The sequence below is a fragment of the Phascolarctos cinereus genome, unplaced genomic scaffold (assembly GCF_003287225.1).
Source record: "Phascolarctos cinereus isolate Bilbo 61053 unplaced genomic scaffold, phaCin_HiC Scaffold_3;HRSCAF=262, whole genome shotgun sequence".
Classification (NCBI taxonomy): domain Eukaryota; kingdom Metazoa; phylum Chordata; class Mammalia; order Diprotodontia; family Phascolarctidae; genus Phascolarctos; species Phascolarctos cinereus.
Genome location: NW_027555736.1, coordinates 187,160,689 through 187,185,367, shown reverse-complemented (window position 1 = coordinate 187,185,367; position 24,679 = coordinate 187,160,689). Strand labels below are relative to the sequence as shown.

The 24,679-nt window shown below is 40.6% G+C and overlaps 2 protein-coding genes across 5 annotated transcripts in view; one reads left to right on the top strand and one right to left on the bottom strand.

Moving 5' to 3' along the window:
* The window catches only part of GANC (glucosidase alpha, neutral C), a 59,149-nt gene extending 38,532 nt beyond the window's left edge, over positions 1-20,617 (bottom strand). Inside the window, exons 1-7 of the mRNA XM_021009299.2 lie at positions 20,210-20,617; positions 19,379-19,585; positions 18,117-18,179; positions 17,489-17,594; positions 7,844-7,971; positions 3,073-3,255; positions 1,693-1,738 (exon numbers count right to left, since the gene is read on the bottom strand). Of these exons, the coding sequence (XP_020864958.1) occupies positions 1,693-1,738; positions 3,073-3,255; positions 7,844-7,971; positions 17,489-17,594; positions 18,117-18,179; positions 19,379-19,410 (558 nt within the window). The 5' untranslated portion in view covers positions 19,411-19,585; positions 20,210-20,617. The remainder of the gene's footprint in view (positions 1-1,692; positions 1,739-3,072; positions 3,256-7,843; positions 7,972-17,488; positions 17,595-18,116; positions 18,180-19,378; positions 19,586-20,209) is intronic.
* A 63-nt stretch (positions 20,618-20,680) lies between these two features.
* The window catches only part of TMEM87A (transmembrane protein 87A), a 30,279-nt gene continuing 26,280 nt past the window's right edge, over positions 20,681-24,679 (top strand). For all 4 annotated transcript variants that reach the window (XM_078151362.1, XM_078151360.1, XM_078151361.1 and 1 more), the window contains exons 1-2: positions 20,681-21,008; positions 23,333-23,396. In XM_078151362.1, the coding sequence (XP_078007488.1) occupies positions 20,775-21,008; positions 23,333-23,396 (298 nt within the window). In that variant the 5' untranslated portion in view covers positions 20,681-20,774. The remainder of the gene's footprint in view (positions 21,009-23,332; positions 23,397-24,679) is intronic.

Below are 24,679 nucleotides of genomic sequence, written 5' to 3'. Positions count from 1 at the left end.
TAAAAATACATAACCATTACTTTCCCTTTTCCTCATCCTATATTATCATGACAAGCTAGAAATTTTACAGAGAGTAAGTTTTGAGTCAAATAACATAGCCCTCTTTTGGGACACCCCTTGGGGAAAAAAAAATCTGTTTGGACTCAGCTAAGCTCATTTAAGACCTAGTAAAAGGTTTCCCGAGCATTGGTTAGATCTTCTAAGGAAGAGACATGGAAGCAAACATAGAAATCACATGTGAAGGGATTCAGACTTTTACTCAGGGTTGTGCTGGAGCCTGCTCATACTAACTTGTGAGAGGCGATTGTTAAATTTAAAGTGTGAGTATTTATGGCTTGGAAAGAGGCAAACACTATAGGGGTTTGATTTATTGTTTTGCTGATTGTATAGACTTAAGAAATCATGGAGGAAATGTTAATAATGCAAATTACACTTAAAGGTACACCACGTGTACACCTCCCCACCCCAGCCCACAAACTGGTTGCTAAACATTTATCAGTATACCCCTTCCTGTACTTTCGGAAGGAGAAGCAGTAACAGTATCTAAGTAAGTTATTTTTCCCTTCTCCTGGCAGCCACGGCTGCTGGCTTTTTTGTTCAGTTGTTTTCAGTCATGATCCATTCTTGGTGACCCCATTTGGGGTTTTCTTGGCAAAGATACTGGAGTGGTTTGCTATTTCCTTCTCCAACTCATTTTACAGCTGAGGAAACTGAGGAAAACAGGGCTAAGTAATGTGCCCAAGGTCACACAGCTAGTAAGTGTCTGAGGCCACATTTGAACTCAGGAAGATGAGTCTTCCTGACACCAGGCCCAGTGCTCCATCCACTGTGCCACTGCTAAGCCCTCATAAAGATGGGAATATGCCCAGCTCCCTATGAACGCTGTAAATAGAGTTTAGGTGCATCATTTTTGGAACTCGGGCCATTTATCTTGCATAATTTTATAGCTCTCTCTTTTTTTTAAATCATCAGGTATGTTTCTTTAAAATGATTTTTGTGTCCATTTTTAAATTGTTTCTTCAAAAGAAAAGCTTCCATCAGGCTGAGACTCTATCTTCTTTAGTAGTTTTACAGTAAACCTGATGAAATACTGTATTCTTAAAGGCTATCAGTAGTTGCCCCCCCCCCACTGGGTTAGCAGGTGCTCTTAAGCAGGCAAGGGTACCTTGGCTGTTTTTATGTGCCCTAACACGGCAATAACAAAAATCCCTTTCCTTGTGCAAAACTGGTACTTTGACCACGTAAAGGCCGTTTAGCCATGGCATGATAGGTAGGTGTAGTAGTGGTGGTTGTCTTCCCACCTGACCACTGTATTCCCATGGTCTTCCAGAGGAGAAATAATTTAGCATATCATTAGCATATAATTTACATACTATTGGCCCCTTTTTATGGTCTAGAGACAGCATGTTACTGTTGATAGAAAGCTGGCCTTGAAGCCAGGAAGACCTGAGTTCAAATTCTACCTCTGAAGTACATTATCCCTATTCTTTCTAGGGGTTCTGCTTTCCAGTAAAGTGCTGTATTATTGGATAAAAGGACAGAATCCTGGGAATTAAAAGGAGAAATTTGAGGGCATCATGGTACCTCTACACATAGGAACCTAACTTCCTCATATTTGCTCTTTGATGATAATTATTAAGAACGTGAGAATTAAAAAAAAAAGATAGCAATAAATAGCTCAAGCCAGATTACCTGGTGAGGATCAGTGGACTCATCTTCCTCACTTTCGGTGGAAGGTCTGTTTTTAAATAAAAAAATTAAGAAAGTTGTTTTATTTGTTATAAATTTGAAAATTTTAGGTTTTAGGAAAGATTCTCTTGATTTCCTTTCAAATTTTTTTTTTTAGGCAATTGGGGTTAAGTGAGTTGCCCAGGGTCACACAGCTAGTAAGTGTCAAGTATTTGGTCTGAGGCTGGATTTGAAGTCAGGTCCTCCTGACTGCAGGGCTGGTGCTCTATCTACTGCACCACCTAGCCTCCCCCTTCCTTTCAATTTTGAGATCCTACCAAGCACATGTTTTAATTTTTTCTTGTTAACTTACTTTAAAAATTATGGTTTTTTTTGTTGTTGTTGTAGGGCATGGAAGAGAGCTTTTGTTCCTGATGGTTTATATTTTTTCCCCCACATTTACTTAAATCATTTTCAATTTATTTTGCTAAAATGGCAGAGGATAGAAAATGATGAAGGCAGACTGCTGCCTGAGAGAGAGAGAGAGAGAGAGAGAAGAGAGAGGAAGGGAGGGGGAGAGAGAGAGAGAGAGAGAGAGAGAGAGAGAAGAGAGAGACAGAGAAGAGAGAGAGAAGAGAAATAAGAGAGAGACAGAGAAGAGAGAGAAGAGAGAGACAGAGAAGAGACAGAGAAGAGAGAGGAGAAGAGAGAGAGAGAGACAGAGAGAGAGAGAGAGAGAGAGAGAGGAGAGAGAGAGAAGAGAGGGAGAGAGAGAGGGAGAAAGAGAGAGAGAGAGAGGGAGAGAGAGAGAGAGAGAAGAGAGAGAGAGAGAGAGGAAGGGAAGGAGAGAGGGAGAAGAGAGAGAGAGAGAGAGAGAGAGAGAGAGAGAGAGAGAGAGAGAGAGAGAGAGGGAGAGAGAGAGAGAGAGAGAGAGAGAGAGAGAGAGAGAGAGAGAGAGAGAGAGAGAGAGAGAGGCAGAGGCCCCAGGAAGGCTTAGAACCTCTGGAGCTGTTGCTTAGGGTGAAGATTTCATTCTGGGAGAGCTCAGTAATTAGAGAGGTGTGAATGGATGGCACATAATCAGTCTTACTTTTACTTTCTGCAAAGAGGATCCTTAGAGCTCTTTGTAATTTCTTACCAAGTCTTCAGAGAGACTCCTACTGCTAGTAGAATCCACAGCGCATGGGGAAAATGTGTGGAGAAAAAGAATTAATTTTTTTCTTCAACACTGAACTGGTTAGAGAGAAAGACTGAAGGGCCAAAGGAAAAACTCCTTCAGGATGAAAACTCTAGCAAACAAGGCCAAGTGTCCCACTCAGGGCCACCACTTGATCTGAGCAGGTAATGTTACTCACAATTAAGTTGGTTCTAGCTTTACCTTGCAAAGGTTATGTGAGAAAATACCTGTGTTTGGGAGGCATCTGCATTTGTTCAAAATACAGCTGGCCCATGGAATTGATGCTCAGCAAGGGCTTTTCTTCAGAAAACAAATCTATTTTGAAGGGGTTTGCTGTGATGCAAAACTTCAGATGTTCTGAGTCATCCTTCAGCACCAGAGTACCTGCATCCCCTGAGCATAGAACCAGCCTAGAAGGAGAAATAACATGGTTAACAGAAAAAAAAAAAAACAACCCAACACACCTCTATGTGATGCATTGACTGGATATGAACAAATGATCAATAAGAAAGTCTTTGATTTTATATTTTTCATTTTATTTCATTTTATATTTTTCATTTTATTTCATTTTATATTTTTTCATTTTATAGCAATTAAAAGCTAATTATAAATTGCCTAGCAAATATAGTCAAAGTCAGACTATCTGCCCAACTGCAGAGTAAAGCATAATTCAGACCTTAATAAGGAAGGAAGATCGTAGGTACAAATGATGATTCAGAAAATAGATAGTAATTGCTAAAATGATTGAACATATAATCTGACGCTACATACAGTAAAATGGAAAGAGGGCTAGACTTGAAGTGAGGAAGACCCAGATTTGATTCCTGCTACTGACTACTGCTGTTGGCAAGTCACCTTGCCTCTCCGATAAGCCCCAATTTTCTTATTTGCAAAATGGGTATAATAAATACCCTGTGACACCTGCCTCACAGAGCTGCTGTATGTAGTTCACACAATAATGAATATAAAATGTCTTATAAATATTATATATATGTATATATATATATATATTATCAGCTATTATTATTGTCATGACCTTATGTCACTGTTACATGTCATCAATCTGTCTCCAAATATGTTAATAATGGGTTTAGTGTTAAATTAGAAGCATGAATTTAAGAGGAAAAGTATTTAAAGTGGTACCAGGATGTTCATAATAATAGACCATCAAATACTAACCACAGGTCAGAAGTCTATTAAATAAAATTTCCCAGTTGTGGAACTTTTACTGCTATAACAATTTTACTTCACAGAAATATTACAAAAACCCACATAGAAAAAAATAGGTAAGTATTCAATTCTAGCAGAACAGCTAAAGCAAATGTGAAAGGTGAGAAGCATCTGAATTAAGTTGACAGAATTATTATCTCAGCTACTGAAATGGTTTCACATTTACTTATAGGAAATCATATGGAAATAAGGATCTGTTATTCTTTGGTGCTAATTTTAAGGTGGTACTTCTAAAGAGTTGCCATTTTACCAAAGATTTATATCCTGACAATGTATTACTACAATATATCGGACAATAAAGTTTGTATGATCATAACAAGACTAATCAGCTTTGTTTCGATCACAAAAATAATGGAAATATCAAAATACTAATACAAGGTACTAATGGTAAGCACTATCTGTTTAGAGCCTTATACTTAGTTAAGCGTTTATGTGCCAAGGCTTTAAAAAATATGGTTTCACAACCTCACAACCTCAAAGTCATCCTTGACGCTTCCTTCTCCCTCATCTCCACTCTGCAGGCCAGTCTTGTCAATTCTACTCTGATAACATCTCTCATAGCTATTGACCTGTCTCTCTATAGATATGGCCACTACCACTAACAAAATAACAAAACAATTTGATAATAACATCAAATAACAAAAGTAGTAATTGTTGTTGTTCAGTCATTTCTGACTCTTCGTGACTCCATTTGGAGTCTTCTTGACAGAGATACTGGAGTGGTTTGCCATTTCCTTCTCCAGCTCATTTTCCAGATAAGGAAACTGAGGCCAACTGGGTTAAGTGACTTGCCAGGTAGTCAGACAGACTACCACTACTAAATGTCTGAGGCCAGATTTGATGAGTCTTCCTGACTCCAGGCCTGGCACTCTATCTACTACACTACCTAGTGGCCTTTGTCATCTCTCCCTTGTGCTATTTCAATAGCCTCCTAATTGGTCCCCTATTTCTCCCCTCAGCAAGCCATCCTCACACAGCTAACAAAACGATCTTCTTCAGGCTTGCGTCTGATCATATCACTCACCCGCTCAAAAATCTTTTTATTGCCTCTAGTATAAACAGTCAACCAATCATAAATCATTCTTTAAGCACCTACTATGTGCCAGGCATTATGTTAGGCCTAGGATGGGGGTTTTTAACCTGCGATCCATAAATGTTTTTAATATTTTGATAACTATATCCAGAGATTTTACCACACTGCCAAAGGGGTCCATGACACAATCTACTCTAGGTATATAAATAACAACAAAAGACAGTCCATTCTCAAGGAGTTCACAGTCCACTGGGGGAAAAATATGCACATATAAAAGTCTGGCAGGGGTTCATCCCATGTAGCCTTTGTGGCAGTGGGCTTATATGGACTATCCCAGAGAACACATGTTTAACTCTTCTGGCAACTTCCTGGGAATCTGGGGGACACAGAGCTTAACACAGAATGAGTTGGTACTTAGGATGATGCAGCAAATCCTGGACAGTTCCTTGGTTGGCCCCCTACTCCTAACCCCAGTGGAAGTGGGGTAGGGTGCTATATCCGTTACAAAAGAGAAACAGCTTCCCCACATGCATATGTAAAAAGCAACTCTCCATGGAGGGGTGAGGAAGGGGGCTGGTGCCCTTACTTCACCCCAACCACACAGGAGCTACAAGCACATGGCATTTAAAGCCTATGGCAAGACTAAGACTGGCCCTCAGAGCTCCAGCTCTTTCTGCTTTGTGTGCATTTGCCTGTTCATAGGTGACTGCACAGCGATACTGAGACGCACATTTATAGCCTCGGAGGCTACCTCGTGAGTTCAAAAGGTCTAGACTCCTGGCCTGATTTGTCAGAAGATATGTACACGGAGGGAATTTTTCGGATAATGCAGAGCTGAGGTGAAATGTAAGATCCAGCAATACCTTTGATTACTTTATATGTTGATGGTTTTAAGTCTCCGTCTCCTGGAAACGGGAATAATGATATAGCCAGGCCCCATTAGCACAAATAATGAATTCTGTGAAATGGTTACATTATTTGAATTTGCACTGAATATTTCCATTGGGCTGGAACCAATGACCATATTTTACATGATTATAATACTGAACAGTGTGAATTCAAATACGTATGACCACTTTTCAGGATTCATTATTCACACTAATTAAGACCTGGCTGTAGTTATAAGTTACTGTTTCTTGTTTACACTTTCTGTCAATTAGGGTTTTCAGTTCAGAGTGTGAGTGTGTGTGTGTGTGTGTGTGTGTGTGTGTGTGTGTACATACAGAGGAAAGAAATAGCTGTTTTGTACCTGACATTAAACATAGACTACCTTTCTATTCATGTTCTCCCATTGGAGAGACCTTAGTCGTGGGCCAAAACCAAAGCTTTAAGTATTTATCCTAGGGTGTCAGTGTAGGAGGCAGAAAGAGTCTAAGAATTTGAGAAAAGGAGCCCAATCCTTATTTTAGGTGGTTGGGCTGAACCCCCCCTGGGTATGGACTTGGTTTTTGAGGGTGGGTCCAGAGTAGAATGGGGTCCTTAAGGGGAAGGGAGATGGGAACAGTGCCATAATTCTTCTCATGCCCACCAATGGGTCTTACTATTAGTATTACAGAGTATAGGGTACAGACACTGAATTTGTAATTTCACTGATGTAGGGAATTCCAGGTAAGGAAAATCCCTTCATCAATATGGGCTGGCACCTCTCTCACAGCTTACAGTCTCAGAGAGATGACAGAGGACTCAGTAAAGCAACTTGGTCAGGGTCACACAGTGTGTTATCAGAGGTGAGACTTTAAGACTGCCTGGCTTTGTTGAATTTAATGTAAAGAGAAACTAAATCGTTTCTTCACGCTTTCATGGGAATTTGTGTTAATGAGGGGATGTGACTATAAGGTAATCTTATATTCTCTTAACCCATATATGAAATGATATGCATAACAAAGATAACCAGTCATAATGGAACAGAGTAGCATTCCAAAATCTAGAGCTAATGAAAATTTTATGGGCATATAAAAAATGCTGCATTCCCCAAAGAATTTTTAAAACCTTCTTGGAATGATAGTTCAGAAGTTACTTGACTATAAAAAGTTTTAGAAATCTAGAATAAAAATCCATGTGGCAGATCTCTTAATTCATACATTAAGAACGATTTAAAAATCTATCATTTCATCAACACAAACTACTAGCATGCTACATGACTGGAACGCTTCCTCATTTGAGCCTGGTGAATGAAACGCTTCTGTTCTTATGACAAGGCTGTTTACATTTCCCAGTCTCCACTGTGTTTGGAGAATTAAGAAGCAGTTGCCAGATGCTATGCCTCTTTACTTGTTGTTGTTGTTCAGGTGTGTCTGACTCTTTGTGACCCCATTTGGGGTTTTCTTGGCAAAGATACTGGAGTGGTTTGCCACTTCCTTCTCCAGCTCATTTTTCATATGAGGAAACTGAGGCAAACAGGGTTAAATGACTTGCCCAAGGTCACACAGCTCATACGTGCCTGGAGTCAGATTTGAACTCATGAAGATGAGTCGTCCTGACTCCAGGCTTAGTGCTCTATCCACTGTGCCATTTAGCTGCACTAAGACAAAGGACAGAAAGTGGAAAAGGACAAAAACAGCATAGGTAATTAGCAAACCAGCCCCTGAGAGCTAGCTAAGAATTAACAGCAGTCTCCAGATGCAAAAAAAGACTGCCAAGAAAGGACCGGACATGCATGAGATAGATCTACTGTTGGAAGCAATAATAAAGGGGAAAAAAAATGAGCATCTAAGATACTCTCTTCCTTAACCTACCTTTTGTTGACTGGCTTCTGTATAAAGACATCAGAGACTTCATACCTTGGTTTTAAGGGAGCCATTTCATTGATTTTAAACCTGAAAATGTTTCCCTCGATTTCACAGATTTCAGCCAAGAGAGGAACCTGGGAACAAGTGGATAAACAGATTACCGCATTATGACCAGGTCGAGTCATAATTATAATGGTAATCAGAATAATTGGTTAGGTCACTTCTGGCAAAAAGAGAGCCTGGAAACCTGAGGTAACAATAGGGCAAAAAGCCCATTACTGTATGTCTTCCCGGATATTCCTTCGAAGGGGATAAGATGTGCTTAGATGAGTAATGAGATTGGATGACTAACACCCTGCTGAGCAACTGATAAAAGTACCTGTACGAGCTCGAAGGAGAACAGTGTGTTTTCAGAAGCTAAGGACGAGGTTAATTTTGATGCTCAGGTCAGGGAAGTGGGTGAGCTTCAGCTCAATTGGAAATAGAACACTGAGGGTCCATTTCGAATTGCTGATTCCTGGAGGGTGGGGTTTATGTGCAAGGAAACACAGAGAAAGCTTGGATTAGACTTGGGGATAGATATGGGGTAGAATTCGAAAGAAAATCAAAACCCTTTTGCCTGGCCAGGGATAGAAATTCTATGCACTTGAAATTGGTTGGATCAGAAGTGCTGGTAAATGTTAACAAGGTCTTCAGGAAAAAAAAGTACCCGATACACTTTTAAGTTTAATCTGTATTATTAATATTTCCTCCAACATTTTCTTAAATCTAGGCCAGAGATGTCAAACATAAGACACAAGAGTGGCAGATGCCTACAACACTTCTAAGTGCAGCCTGAAACAGATTACAGGTATTCCTTCCACATCCTGGGGGTTCAGGTAGCGGCGCTCTTGCAATCTGGAGAATCTGTGTAAAAATTTTTGGCCCTTTTTTCATATCAGAGGAGAAGTCTGAATCTTTTTCTTTTTCTTTTATGGGGTTTTTTAGAGTACCTTATTATAAAATTCGGGTTAAGTATTTGGTCACAGACTGTTGTCTGCTGGCCTTCACTCATCATATGCAGCTTCTGCAAAACTCCCCTAAAATTCCCATTTAATTTCTTATGCTGACCTGCAATATAGAGAAACCACGAGGGAAAAAGTCACAATGTAGAAGGGATAACTGTAAAATGTAGCTCCTTTCTGATTTTAATGTGCTGATATATTAATAAAAAAGAAACACGTAAATATGTGGTTTTCTGTCCACCTGTGGCTCACAGGGATTGCTATCTAAGGCTGAGTACGTAACGATCCCTGTGTGCTGCAAACTGACTTAGAAAACCAAAAATTAACATTATCTACATTCTGTTGTATTTTCTTTTGTTAAATATTTCCCAATTATATTGTAATGTTTCAGTAGCAATACAGCCCACATTCCATACCTCAATAGACTATGAACTAAACAATAAATCAAACCTTGATTTGTGGCACTGGCCAATTCTGGAAATGTTGAAGTTCACACTGAAAATTTAACAATTGGTTCATGTAAGCAAGTTCCAGCTCTCCTGGGTCAGACTTGGGTGATCATACAGAGGCATCTGGATAGAAACCTCTCTAAATAGGACTCATCTCTTAAGCTGGACAAAATTGGGCCACCACATACTTTACAGCTGCCTACAGTTTGTCTCATCATGTCTCATACTTCCCAGAACTGTGATCTCATTGACATCACACAACCCATGTAAGCTTTCTTTATCTCTGTAATTCTTGTCTGTTCTCCCAAACACCTTCTGCAGAGGCTGACACATTAGAAGCCTTTCCTCTTGGCCTTTTAATTTGTGGCAGGCATCAGTGAAGCACCTGAATCATATTCATCTGTTACTCTTTGGCCTCACTATAGGACCAGGCCACCTTTTTCCAACTACGTATTTCCTGAATGATATAGTTATCCTTTCCACGTCATGGGGGTTAGGGGGATGACACCCCTGTGATCTGGAAAATCCACACAAAATTATTTGGTCCTTCCTTCATACCAAAGAAGTTTGAATTATTATGGTATTAAATGATAAAATATGTTGATATCATACAATACTATACATATATTTCACACATTTCTGAGTTTCTAAATTTTTTTGTCATTTGCTGGCCTTTGTGTATCTGCAGCTTCTGCAAAACTCTCCAAAAATTCCCATTTAATTTCTTACGCCAACCCAAGATATATCGAACTTCAGTGGGGAAAGCTGCAATGTGGAAGGGATAACTGTATATCTTATACTTGTCATCACTGGCAATATGCTGTAATCCATGTAGGTCCAAATCTAATTGTGAGTCATCTACAATTTTGATTTTCAGGGGCTGTGGCGCCCCACGATTTGCAGTTATATAGTATTACCAGAACCACTGTTAAAAAACCCCAAACTTGACATTTATTTTAAAAAAATCAAATTTATTGAGACATATCCATACATTTCCCAGAAAAATCCAATAACTGCTTTTTACAAAGTATATTCCCCAAAAGTTATTAACAGGAAGAAGGGATGAACATGTTATTTAATTGATAAGTCTAGCACTACTACCAACTGTTATGTTTGATTTATTGCTATAGTTAACTTTTTATTTATGTTGTATTCATTATTTGGCTGCCTTTGCCTTTGTTCATGGTGTATCAACTTACACAAGCCTTCCCAGGGTTCTCTTGTCATCACAGCCATCATTGCTGATCTTGTAGCAAAATTCCATTATTCATATACCACAATTTGTTCCGTCATTGGGTAATCCTTCCCCAACCCTTCCCTCGCCAGTTTCTTTTTTAATCACAAAAAACTATACTATGAACATTTTTGTACATATAGGTCTTTTATTATTATCACTAATCTCTTTGGGATGGATAGTCAAGCGTGTGCTCATTTCAATGATTTAATATATTCCTGAGGGCGTAGCCCAAAGGAGTCCCAGTAACTTTGGTGGTTAAGATCAAATGGACGCCAACGTTTTGTTTCAGCACAATGACTACATTCAAATGCAATAAATAGGGCCAAAAGTTTGCTTTTGCTTCATTTGAAAGTCTTTAGCTTAGTACGCAAGGTTCTGATTTCCACCTCAAGATAGTTCTAACTAACTTTATTCCAGTCTCATTATGGCCCAACACAGATCATCTCTTCCAAGTATGATGATTGCCTCATTATCCTCAGTATGCACTGGGTTTGTGTCTTTCTTCAGGCTGTTCCAGGCACTTAAAATAGCCTATAGATTCCTTCTATTCATCAATCCATGCCTATGCCTTCAATCAAGGTCTGGTTGAAGACCTATCTAGTCTCCAAAAAGCTTTACTTACTCCACTTTGAAAGGGCAGCTGTTCTTGTGTGTGGTTTGTCCTTCGTCCTGGAAGAGGACCATGACATCAGGGATGTGATGACACGACTTGCAATTGACTCTGATTTCAGTGAGGGAGGACTGTGCAAAAGTCACACTGTCCTTTAAGAGAATGTCACAAGGGCAACGGCCCTGGAGTTATGAGGTCCTGAGTTCAAATCCAACCTCAGACACTTACTATTTGTGTGACCCTGGACAAGGCACTCAACTCTGATTTCCTCCCCCCCCTCCAAAAAAACCCCAAACAAACCAGAAAACAAAACAGAAAACCAAAAACCTCCACAATAAGGAAAGTCACAATGTCTCTGGGACTCAGTTTACAACAATCTGTAAAATGATAAAGGTTTCACTAGATTTCTATAGCACCTTCCACCTCCCAAATTCTGTGACTGTTTTGCTTCAATTCCAAATTTTTACTATTTATGTTTTTTTTGTCTAAATCAGAGAGGGGTTTCTATTAGACACTGTTGATTTTTAATTTCTAGGTCTGAAATGTAAAACTAAAGACTAGTGAAATTCACATATTTGTGAAATGTAAAGGTAGTTTCATCTAATATGGTCATAAAATGTTCTACTTTGATTGTACGCTGCTATATAAATCAATCAAACAAGCCTGCCTGCTGTCCCTGAATTTCCAGCTCTGCCCCTGTACAGGCTAGCCACCCCATGGCTGGTAATCCCTTCCTCATCCCCTTGGCCTCTCAGAAACCTCAGAATACCTTCAGAGCTGGGCGTATTTATGTGTCACTTTTTATGGGAAGTCACTTTTCACCTCCTAGTCAAATTATCTTTTACTTGTTCACCTGTTTCTGAGAGGTATCTACTATTTGAAAATAGTAAAACTTTAACATGCACTGAATTGAACCAAATAATTACCTTGCTTGGAGGCTAGGTGGTAAAGTGAATAGACACCCTGCCTTAAGTCAGAAAGACTAATCTTCATTTGTTCAAATCTGGCCTCTGATGCTTACTGGTATTATTCTAGTAACAGTACTAGTATTACTCAGATACTTAACTATATGACCCTTGGCCAAGTCACTTAACCTCATTTGCCTCAGTTCCCTCATCAGTAAAATGAGCGGGAGAAGGAAATGGCAAATGGCTCCAGTATCTCTGCCAAGAAAAGCCCAAATGGGATCACGAAGAGTTGGACGTGATTGAACAAAAATTAGCCTGTTTGAATTCAACTGATCTTTTCATGAAGGACAGTAGTTAACATAAAAAAAGAAAAAAAAAGGACAAACCCTGGCCTCTTTCTACACAGAGTATAATATGAAAAGTTATCAAATCATCCTTCTATTTGGCTGGCTCTATTATCTTTCTTCTCAATCTCTTTTTTTATAGTTTTAAAAAGATCAAGAGACAAAGGAGAACAATGACATGATTAAAGGGGGTAGAAAATAGGCCTAACGAAGAAGCAAAGTTATAGGAACTGAATTAATGAGACTGGCAGTAATTTAAACGATGAACTGTTATGCAGATGATCAGCTGTACTTTAATAAGAGTCTCTAGACTAAAGCTGCAAAGGGAATTTTAGCTTAATGTAAGGGAGCTAAGCATTATCAGAATTTGTAACTGATTAAATAAAGAATTCCACAGTGGGGCAGCCAGGTGGGCAAAGTGGATAATTGAGGGCTGGGCCTGGGGTCAGGAATACCCGAGTTCAAATCTGCCCTCAGATACTTACTAGGCTGGGCAAGTCATTTAACCCTGTTTGCCTCAATTTCCTCATCCGGAAAATGAGCTGGAGAAGGAAATGGCAAACCACTTCAGTATCTCTGTCAAGAAAACCTCCAAATGGGGTCATGAGGAGTCAGACACGATGAATCAGACATGACTGCACAACAAAATAAAAAATGGGTTAGTGAGGGAGACCATGGATTTGGGTTTCCTATAAATCTTCAAGAAAACGTCCATCTATATAGAATGCCTGAAGTGTAATGGCCTAAATCACTTTCAGACGCCTCTCTTTCTTATTCTACAACAGTATGCTTATTTTTCGAATGGCTATCAAGACACCCAATGTTCTGGGCAGAGAGCAGTAATTCTTTTCCCCCAACCTATAGCTTCCCTCTGCTAAACACAATTAAAGTGGGGGCAGTTTGCCAGTCACCAAAGCTTGTAGCCATGTATGGGGAAAAAAAAATAAAAAATAAAAAGAGGTGTGGGTGATTTAGAATCAATGTGGGAGACGTGCTTTGCTTTTTTCTTCATTAAGCAGACTTTCCACAATTGTATAGAAATGAAATTTTATTTATCCAAAATCGTGACCGACAATGGGTGAACAATAAAACACGTAACAGGGTAAGTCACAGAACACCTATCCCATGACTATCTGGAGGAGATCCAGGTGATGCCACCTTCCTACTCTCCCAGGAAGGTAGAACCTTACCTTTCCTGCTGGCATCAGGTCCCTCCCACCACAATGTCAGGGACCAGGCAAAGGTCCAGGACAGTGGAATAGCAGTTTTCCCAGCAGATAGTTAGGATTTTCCAGGGTTTAGAGAATGGTCCAGGAGTTCATTAAATTGGTGCAGGGCACTTATTGCCCCCTCCACAGTTGTAGCCAATTGGTTTACTGCTATCACTGATTCTCTTCTGAGAACATTGTCAACCTCACGTTGAGCATTAGCCCTTTCCCCAATGGCAATTAACCTGTCCAGATGTGCCTCTGATCGTCTGGCTAGATCCCATGTTAACCTCCTGTTCCTGGCCATTTCAGCAGAGATCGTGTTGGCTAATGAGCGCCGCCTCTGCCTTATTCGCCGAGGAGGAGGCTGGTTGGGGAAAGGTCCATCCCCATCAGCCTTAGAAGAAGAGGCAAAGCGCAAAAAACTGGGGGGTTGGCAATTATCATTTTCAGGCTCTGCTTTGCAGGACACACCTGCTGTGGCCATAGAAGGGCTCAGAGGCACATCTTCTTCCTTGAGGAAGCTGCAAGATGTGTTACAAGCGAAATCTTGAGAACAGCCTGAAAAGAAAGTAAAACACTTGACAGATGGCTGGCTATTCTCACCGCAAGAAAATTTAAAAGCTAAGATCACCATGCAGAATGAAGCAATATTGTAAAAGGTTTATTCCAAGGGAGTACTGGCTTGAGAAGTCTATCTCTCTATATTGTGTGTGACCCCCTGCCCACTATATATATAAACATGTAGATTTATATATCTATATATAGATTCAAATAAGTATAAATAGATATTATCTATCTATAAATAAATATAAATACATCTAAATGTACCTTAGATCTTTGCCCTCCCGTTTTTAGGGTAGCTCTTCTTTATAGTTCAAGCCAAGACCTGACTATGACTACAAATGGAGAGGTAAGGGTAAAAAGAATGAAAAGCCAATCTTAAAAAAAGAAACCAGCACTTCTTTGATTAGACACTATTTAGATTTTTCTCAACAAACCCATAACTGTTCATACAATCCACTCTCCTATCAGCCTCCCCTCAGCCTTTCAAGGAACTGTCCATCTCCAAATCTACCCAATAACTTTTGACCCTGGAATAGCTCTACCATCTTCCATTATCCATAGCAAATATAAAGGAATTCATGCAATGGAACATGCCTTCTGAATGCCTGCATTGAAATAATTTTAAGTGAGTGACCCACTCTTTGACTAACATTTAACCCTTTGGATCAGCAGACCACAGCTTTGCTAAGGAATCCTGACTGCTCATTTCTGGGATTTCAAAAACTAATTTAAAGCTCAGTTATTTTCCCAGTAGATGCTGAAATAGTTTCAGGAGCACTGGGTGTGGCAGACACCTCAAGAAAACCGAGCATATCACAACGGGGGAATGCCAACATAGACTCCTAGTTCACCCATCTCAGACCCAGTGATGTAGTGATGGGTGTGGCACAACCAAAAGAGGTGAAACTGAGAAATAAGTCTGGTGAACAACTCCAAGGTCTGAAGCAGCAGATTCCCCCGACCTTCACGTGCATTTGCCTGCGATCGCAGAACCTCTAGTTTCCTACACATCCCCAGAGTTCCCATTACCTGGAGTCTGATCCACGGGTTCCTCATCATTTTCCGTCTTGATGGGGAGGTGGCTGACATCAGTCTCTTCTGCTTCCCACCATGTCGGGTGTTGTCTTATGGTGAGATCCTGTGGGACCTCCTGGACTCTGGCTTCTTCTTCCATGAGGGTGTCCAACTCTCCTAGGCTCTGGTCTCTGTGTCTGAGCTGCACAACATTGTCCTTCAAGTATTCAGGGTCCATGGAGAAGGGTTTGCAGACAAATGGTCTAGAGTGTTGTAAAAGGCAATGTGGTGGGGGAGTCCACCACTTCTGGCACTGGTGTCAAATACCTTGAGGAAAGCTGCCTTGAGGGCTTTCAATTTGGAACACTGAACTTTTCAGTGCATTTGAAGCCTGCCTTCCTCTTTTACACTGCTACACCTCTAGACATCTCAGCATTTGGATGGACTGTTAAGTACTCAATGTATTTAACTGGGCTTCCCTAAGACAGAAAGTAGTATGCACGTCTCCTACTTTGACACCTCTTTTCTGGATGGTGAACACAATGGAAAGAGAGGACAAGATGAAAGGAAAAGGCTGCTGACCAAGTGCTTGGGCAGGCAGGACCGATGACTTCTTAAGAGGCCTTTATTCTGTGGACCTCCCACATTTCCTGAACCCATAATGCCTTTTGCCCTTCCTCAAAGGTTTGTGACTAGAGAGCCAGCTACAGGGTTTACTTCTTCATTTGTGAGGCCAGAAGCCCTTATGAGTCGGTGATTCTATCTGGCTTCCCAAAAGGGGGCAATGTCACCTCAAAATCCTCAAGTGGCCATTAAACTAGAATCAGATGTGATTGCTCCCCAAGTAGCCATTAGATTAGAATCAGATATGACTGCTTAATATGGTAGGCCCAGCCTTACTTCCCCTGGGCCTGTGGCTTGCTGGTTATAGGGAACTCTGAAGTAAATAATCAAAGATAATGAAGATACCAAGCAATGATATTAATTCCTCTTGGAAATTAGAAAGCCAGTATGTATTTGGTGCTAAAGAAAATTAAGTGATAAACAATATATTTGAATAGGTAAGGCAACTGAAGAAAAGAGCTTTATAAGGTATTTATGTAAGTCAGCAGGCCCAAGATTTCAACCCTCTAATAGCCAGGATAACTCTGGATATATCTCTTGATTTGAATTTTGGAAAGGAAACTCTGGAGAGAATCCCAGATCTATTCCCCTATTCCCTTAGCATAAAGTGGCTACAGGAATCCTAGATGTTGTTCCATAACTTCAAATTACATAATTCTATTTTGTAATCTGAAGTCCTAGACAGTTGTAGTATCAAGAGTAAAATAAGGAAACTCCCTATTTTAAGGTGAAGGACATGTCCTCTGAAGTCGTGATAGGTACCTATTCTGCTTTGAGAGGACTGACCCTGAGCTACAGAGGCAGAAATGGGGGCTCTTGAAAACATTTTGGGACTGGGGTAGCCCTATTAAGGTTCTCATATGCATAGGGATAGGGAAAAATCTTTTTATAGCTTCTATCCCAGAATTACCAAAGTAAGAGATGCCTAGTACCTTGATGGGTACTTAAATGCTTAAACTGAAATGAATCTGGCTGAGTTACTTCCCCAAATATTTTCAGTAGTTAAAACAAATTGTATTTCAGAGCTAGATTAGTTTTTGAGATCATAGAGACACATGATGCTTTTAGAGACTGCTGACGTTTATGGTGCCTGTGGTAAACACATTCATCCCAGGCCCCTGTCACACTGATTCTGCCAGCTGCATCATACTCTACTCGATCAGCTTAATTTGGCTGACATTTTATGCATCAGAATGACTACAGATGTTGAGGGGAAAAAAATCATGAGCCAAGTACCAAATACCTGCTCCTGTCCTCTCACTTTAGACTATCCAGCAGCATAATTATGATGTCTCACTAGCCAAAGTATTTTAGTGAACTAGAATTTCTGAAACTTAAGATACTGAAAGTATTTTTCTGTAGGATACTGAATCTTGAAATTGTAAAATACTCAAAAGTGTTTTTCATTGCCTGCAAACTCTGAATTTGCTGTTTTGTTCCCATTTGGCATATTTAGCTGGACAGTGTCCAAAAAATTAGAATAAACTGGTGCTGGTATAGACACCCCCATGTAATATTGTTCCCTACTCCCTCCTGAAACCTCCAAGTATTTCTGGACCAGTGTAGGGAACAGTGTATTTCTGGACTACTGTAGGCAGTTTCAATTTCTTTTAAAGGCATTATACTTATATATCGCCCAATTAATTACAGAAGCAAAAACTTTTATTGGGGAAACTCTGGTCTCACCTTATTCACTTCATTGATGATCTGGAATTTGGTGCTGTCTTTGCCTGTTGTGACTGAGCTCAGTAATGCCCGATAGGTATTCTTCCTTGGGAGTAGCTTCTGACGTCTACAGATACCAAGAAGATGTCAGAGAGGTACTTTTTGGTTGGCAAAATTCAAGGGATTACTGTGTTATCAGAGAAAATGCACATTCTGATATGTCCCAATTCAGAATGACATTAATTTATACAGGCCTGGCCAGTTCAGATGCTAAGAAAATTAAACAACACACTGGCCAAGGATTATATTTTATCTCCTTTGGCTATAATTCTTGAGGAGATATGATCATTTTCATAGATGACATTTACGGGTCACATATTTGGTAACTGTCCATGCTAGTGTTGAGACATTGACATATTGGAAGACACACACTGTTTAATCCAGTAGCTTAATGAATTAACAATAAGATGCCCCCATAAATTTTTCTCATTGCTAAAAAAGAGAAGAAACCAAGAAGCTATTATTATTATTTAGCTAATTTATAAGGACATTTTTATTTTTATGACCTAAAATTTCTCAAATGTTTAATGAGCATCAGTTCTGAAATGCTATCAGGAATGTTGCTTCACAAAACATTCTCTTTCCTTACCTGTAGAAACCAATTTTGTTGCAGTCCTTAAAGAGGCTTTTATCCACAGCTTCATCTTGAAAGCTAAATGATAAAAAGTTTTAAGAATTTGACTTTCTATTGTCTTTGCCAGATTTAATATTTTAAATTTATCTGGTTATTATATGAACAGAGAAAGCTATGCCTTTTGAAGTCCATTCTTTACCTTCTGTGACAACATTCTGCCACAAAAGGAAAAAAAAATACCTTAATTATAAAATACCAAAGTAACACAAGTGTAACACTTCCAAATGATAATGCCTAGTTATCTTGCTGTCTCCCAGAAAAAAAAATTGAGAGGAAAACCCTACACACAGGACTTACACTCCGTGAATTCTATAGGAGAAATAAGATCCCGAGCAAAGCTGAGTGCAGCTTACTATTGGTCAAGGGACACCACTGCACTAAAGCAATCTGGATTATGAGGGTGATAATAGAAACAAAAGTGGAAAAAACGTTTTGCTTTTTAAGGTGATACGTACTTAGTTATGAGGTTACAGAAAAGTGCTTCAGGAACAAAACAAAGCCGGGCACTAACAGATTTCAGTAAGCTTGGGTAGGCTGAAATAATTATAACCTACGTGAACTTGCGCATCTATTTATTTATTACAATTGACTGGAGCAGAGGTGTGGCTTAGAATATCTCGAGTCAGCACATTCACAACGATTACAAAGGCTCCTGTATTTGAGCCCGAATTTCTCAAACATGTCCGGGAATGTGTACTTGCCTAAAGGACTGCCTATAAGGCGAGTAATCAACCTTCAACTCTAGATCACGATTCACTATGAGCTGCTTTTAAAAATCGATGGTTGGAAATACTTTCTCAATCCTATTTTCAGGTCTGGAGAATGACTATGAGTGACTGCTACAGAAAAGAGGAATGGGTCGAACCAGGTAAGCACAGAGCCCAGAAATTTAGCAACCCTGCAGATTTCCAATCCCGTCGCTATCAAAGGCAGGTTCCGTGACCTTGGCCAAACCCTGCCCCTGCCCTTCCATTCCCCCCAACGCCGCCAACCTCACTGTACCCCGGCTATCATAAAGCGTTGATGATAATAAATAATGACCAACTCGTATCACAGTTATGGAACATAAATATGGAGGCGAATAAAAGATTGCAAACATGAAGAATAATCATTTAAAAAAAAAAACAAAACACATTAGCCAGAGGGACTATCCCCCTTCCTTTCATTAAGTGTCCTCCCTGGAGCCGAGGCTGCAGCGGGAGCCGGGAGCCTTTTACCTGATGGCGTCTTCGGCGCCGGCCGCTTCCATGACCGCCCACCAGCTCCACGCACCCCGATGACTGGGGCTCAAACCCGCTCCGCCGCTCCGCACACTAAAACAGGTTCCATCGCCAGCTGCGGGGGTGGGGTGGGGTGGGGGTCGTTTAAATCCACACAAAGGTCTTTAGTCAATTACAGCCCAGGCTCCACCTTCCCAAAGGCTTCTGGGAAAAGGAAGTCTTGTCAAAATACAGGCCCTCTTGGGGGAGGGGGTGGCCTTAACTAAAGAAGGTGGAGGAGAGGAATAACCTTAACTCTTATTTCAGAGACACCTGGGAGGGAGGAGAAGAGAAAGAAGCAGAGCATTTTCCTTGTCTCTGCTTGCCAGATTGGAACGCAGTTAGGCATCCCCCCAGCCCCCTTAAGAAACTGGCCCATCACTCCACAATGCACCACATGGGTCGGGGTAGTAGAACTTGATTAGAAGTTATTAGATTTATTCTCCCCTAGTAAAACTCCATCGCCTCTAATAGCCCAATGACTTTGGAAAAATCATTGCAACCTCTTTAGGGCTCGATTCCTTCGTTTGAAAAAGAAAAGAAAAAAAAGTGAGACATATTTGGCCTCTGGTGAAAAATAAGTCCGGTTTATTAAGCGCTCACTACGGCCAAGATACAAAATAAATATTAATAGATGAGTGATAACCATAGGTCCCACGTGTTCATTCAACAATGTATTTAAGCACCTACTGTCTTCCCAGGTTCTGTGCCGAACAATCCCAGCGCCTTTGAGGTCAGGCTCTGCTTGTTCACTTTTCAGTTCTTGTCTGCAGGCGCAGATATACTCACCTGCACTCGATCTTGGGTCATTTGAAGCTAGAGGCGGGAAGGTTTAGTTTCTTGGCTAGCTGTGTGACCTGGGTAAATCCTTTGCCCCTCTGGGCTTCAATTTCCTCACCGGTAAAAATAAGACGGTGAAGCTAGCTACGGTCCTGAGATCTCTAACATCCTCTCTACCATGCTAAGGTCAGCGGAGCCTTTCTTTGAGGGGCCTCCCTCTAAAGCCAAGCTTATCTTCTGGAAGAGGGATGGGGAAGCTCCTTTTGAACTTGAAGGCGCTATATGTCTATCGGGGGTACGGAAGAGGGGAGACGATGGCGTGGGGGAAATGCAGTGTATTAAAAGTCTGTCCAACCCTCAAAGGCGGTCAAGGAACCTAGCCTGGGCGGAGGTCGGGGATATCAACTCTCATCCTTACACCTCCAAGGTGACCCAAAAGGGAACAGCGCTTGCGCAGTACGTCCGAGGCCTTGCGCTTGAACACGCAGAAAGGCCAAGGTGCTGGAGGAAGGGAGGGTGCGATCAGCGTGTCAAAACCAAACACGAGCTTGGAGAGCCTAGGAGTACCCGGATAATGCCTCCCCCTAGCGCAAGACCGGAAAGAGGCGGGAGGGAGACCGGAAGAAGGCGAGACGCTGTCTCTGGACACTCAATGGCCGCGAAGATGGCGGTCGCTGCGTGGCTTCGGCTGGCTCCTATCACTCTGCTTCTTCTCGGGACGTTGCCGTCCCCGCTGTCTCTTCCAAGCGCGGGGCCAGGACCGGCCGCCGCCGCCGAGAGATCCAAGTGGCATGTCCCGGTGCACTTGGTGAGCGTTCGTCTCTGTAGCGACCCAACGCTGGCACTACGGTGGCCCGAGGGGTCCAGTCCGGACTCTTGCGAACTCAGCCAGTTAGAGGGGTTGGGATTCCTGGGGCCCCACTGTGTCATCTGACGCCGACCCTCAGGGACCCGGGAGCCGAGCCCGCTTTCCTTTAGAAAAAGGAGCGATATAGTCAGGGGGCCGAAGGAATGACAGTGAGGGCGGGAGGGAGGAGGCCGGCGGCACATCTGAAGGGAGGGAACAGGTTCCCATCAGAAAAGTAAGGGAAGAGCCGCCAAGTCTGGGCGTGACTTGGAGGACAGAGAAATTGATCTCTTATCTAAAGAGAGATCTTTCTTTCTGCCATCCCATTACAGACCTTTTCTTTTATTGAGTCGTCTAGTAATAGTTAACTTTCTTTTTTACAAGTGCTTCTGGTTAGATTGGAGATTCAGGAAGTAGGGCCTCTTTCATGGCCTTTGCTTCCGTGTATGAACTGGACTGTCCCCGAGTATTTGGTGTGTAGTCAGGCCGCATGGAAGCTCTTTGGACGTCCATTGCTTTGTAATTGCCTCATATCTTAGCATGGGTATGGCCAAAATGGAGAGAATGGCACACCTCATCCTGAAATTTGGTATGGATTTTTTGGAAATCACAGAATACTGTCAGATGCCCTTTTTGTGCAGGACAAATTGAATGCAGGCAGGAAATTTAAAAAAACCCATCATATTGAAAATCATATTGATTCTTAACTTACACTCTTTGCTCACTGACATGTGTAGAACTCAGTTCAGGCTCGTGAGGAGGCGAGGACACCTGATCTCATTGTTTCCCATAGCTCTTAAAGTGTTAGAAATGTTCTTTGGAGGGTGATAATTGTAGTCTCCAATTAGGAATTTAACTTATTGATAATGAGCATGATATGTTATTTCTACTATATTTGAAAATATACTGCATTTAGGCCTAGAAGAGGAACTTCTACACCTTTATTTACACTTTTCGAAAACTTTTTCTATGAAGAAGCTTCCTTGATTTCCGTCCCTTTTCCCACACTGCCCAAGTCTCTCAATCTGTAAAGACGTTTTCCCCAGAACCTTTTTTTTTTGCAAAGTGCTTGTTTTTCACTTTAGTAATTCACATATGATGTATTTTTTGTTATTCTTGTGTGTACTTGTAGACCCCTGCTAAATAAGCTTCATGAGTGTAAGAATTATGTCTCTTTTAAACTTTGGATCGCCCTCGGCCTCAAGCATTCCGCTCATCACATTATAGGCATTTAACAAGTGTTTTTTCAGTTTAATTTGAATAGTAGACTGGGTCTGACTCCTCCAGAAAGGAAATGAATTGAATGAGGAAAGCGAGTCAGAAAATGAATTTAACTCTATGTTTGGCCATTGACTTCCTAGAGTTTTTAGTTCACATTCTGTTAAATAAAAACATACCTGCCTCAGTGACAGGAGTTGCCATAGAAGGAAAGAAGTGAGTAAAACTGTAGGCAGCTGGCGTCACAGTGGATAGAGTCCTGAGCTTGGAGTTAGCAAGACCTGAGTTCATATATGACCACAGACACTTACAGGTCTGTGTGTGCCCTAGGTATGTGACCTGGGGCAGCTCATTTCACTTTCTTCAACTGTAAGATGGGGTTGATAAAAGTATCTACCTCCCAGGGTTTTTGTGAGGCTAAAATGAAATAATATTTGTGAAGTGCTTAGCACAGTGCCTGGCACAAAGTAGGGTTTAATAATTGCTTTTCCTCTTTTCTTTCTCCTAATGAAGAAAACTAATCTTGAGGTTTTGCAAAATTTAGATTGTTCAGCCAGTGATGTTCTTCTTTGGAGAAAGTTAAAATGTATTATCAAGTGGTCTGATCCAATCTAGCCATCCTTATCAGAGGCAGGAACTAGACCTCTGACCTGAATGGTCTAGGAACTGGGGTGTAGTAGGTGGAAATGGACTTCTTTCTCTGAGGTTGTCACCTCAGAAATTTGTAGTCTTAGAGAATTGCTTAGGGCACTGAGAAATTAGGTTGGTAACTTGTCTGGTGTCTCATAGTCTGAATGTCTCAGAAAAGGGATGGACTCAGGTCTTCCTCTCTCTAGGGCCATCTTTCTGGGTTTTTTTTCCCCCTAGATGAGGCAGTGGGGTTAAATGACTTGCCCAGGGTCACACAGCTAGTGAGTGTTATGTGTATGAAGCCATATTTGAACTTAGGTCCTCCTGACTCCAAGGCCCAAGCTCTATCCGCTGCACCACCTAGCCGCCCCTATGGCCATCTTTCTAATTACTATACCATACTGCCTTTCCTTATTTTTCTACCTTTTTTTTTCCAGGAGAAGAAGAAGTATTTTAGTTTCGGAAAGATCCTCTTCAACAACACTTCTATCATCTTGAAGTGTGAGTCCTTAAATCCCCTCTGATTTCTGATTTTAAAAAAATGGTGGCCACGTTCACCGTACTTTTGATAATTAAGAGAAATTTTCTAACTTTGCTTTGTGCTGAAAATATTTTATGCTTTCTGAAATTGGGTCTATGTAAGTAAATGGGATTAAATTGGGTATTTACTCAAATGAATAAGCTGAAGTATAGAAAAAGTGGTTTGTTGAGATGTTTCAACTCTCCTTGGTTACAGAGTTTAGGCATGTGCACATTTAGTATATAAACTAAGGTCTAAACATGAGAGATTTTAAATAACTTTTGCCTACATATTTCCTACCAACACTTGTAATTCTTTAAACTTATTTGGTAATTTGGCAGTTGGAACGCCCGTGCAGTCTGTTTGCTGTGCTGAGCACTAGCGGTATCATTGCTAAACCTTTGTGCATTTGTCAGATGTTTGCCAAGTTCTGAAGCCTGTGGTTGTAGGATGCTAAATCTGTGGCCTACATTTAGGTTATATGGACATTTGGCTCCGAATGTAAGCATTACATTATTTTTTCTCTATATAAGGAGGAAAGGATTTCATTCCCTGGGTGTTTTGAAAGAGTATTGTCAATAATTCAAAGATAAATTCTTTTATTAGGAATTATGACTGTTCCTCATCTTTTGAGACAATGATTAATATATTCATGTGACATTTTTAGGATAGTTTAAAAATATTTAACAATAGACCAAGGCTTATATTAGGGACTTAAATAATATTACAGGTCCCCAGAGGTTTTAATAGATAGGTTTACTTTAATCTTTTAGGATTATTTATTGCATTCCATTGAGCATGAAAGAAAAGCTTACATCTAGTTTCAAACTCTGCCTTTAGAAAGAAGCATGGTAGTTGAAAGCAGATTAGGGAAAATACATCTTTTATTTCTGTCTTATTCATTTTTGAACCTTTGTGTAGAGAGGGTAGACTATTCTTAGTGTCTTCCTTCCTACCCCCAACTCATAATTTTAAGAAGGTATGTAAAATGAGTTTTGAATGAAAAAAGTTATGATCAATATGTATTAAGGTTATAGCAGATGAGGATATACTGAATAGGAAAAGTGATAGGTTTTTCTGATGGTAACTTTGAAAATTTCTATTTAAATTAAATAACTCTCTTGATATGTTGTTGTTGAATGAGGTTATTGTGTAGATTTTAGAATTAGCAGGTTTTTCTTTAGAAGATCTAGCAAATGAACAAGTGTTAGCTTCCCATCCTTTGTACAATGTGCACAATTTATAATTTTCATATAAAAATGAA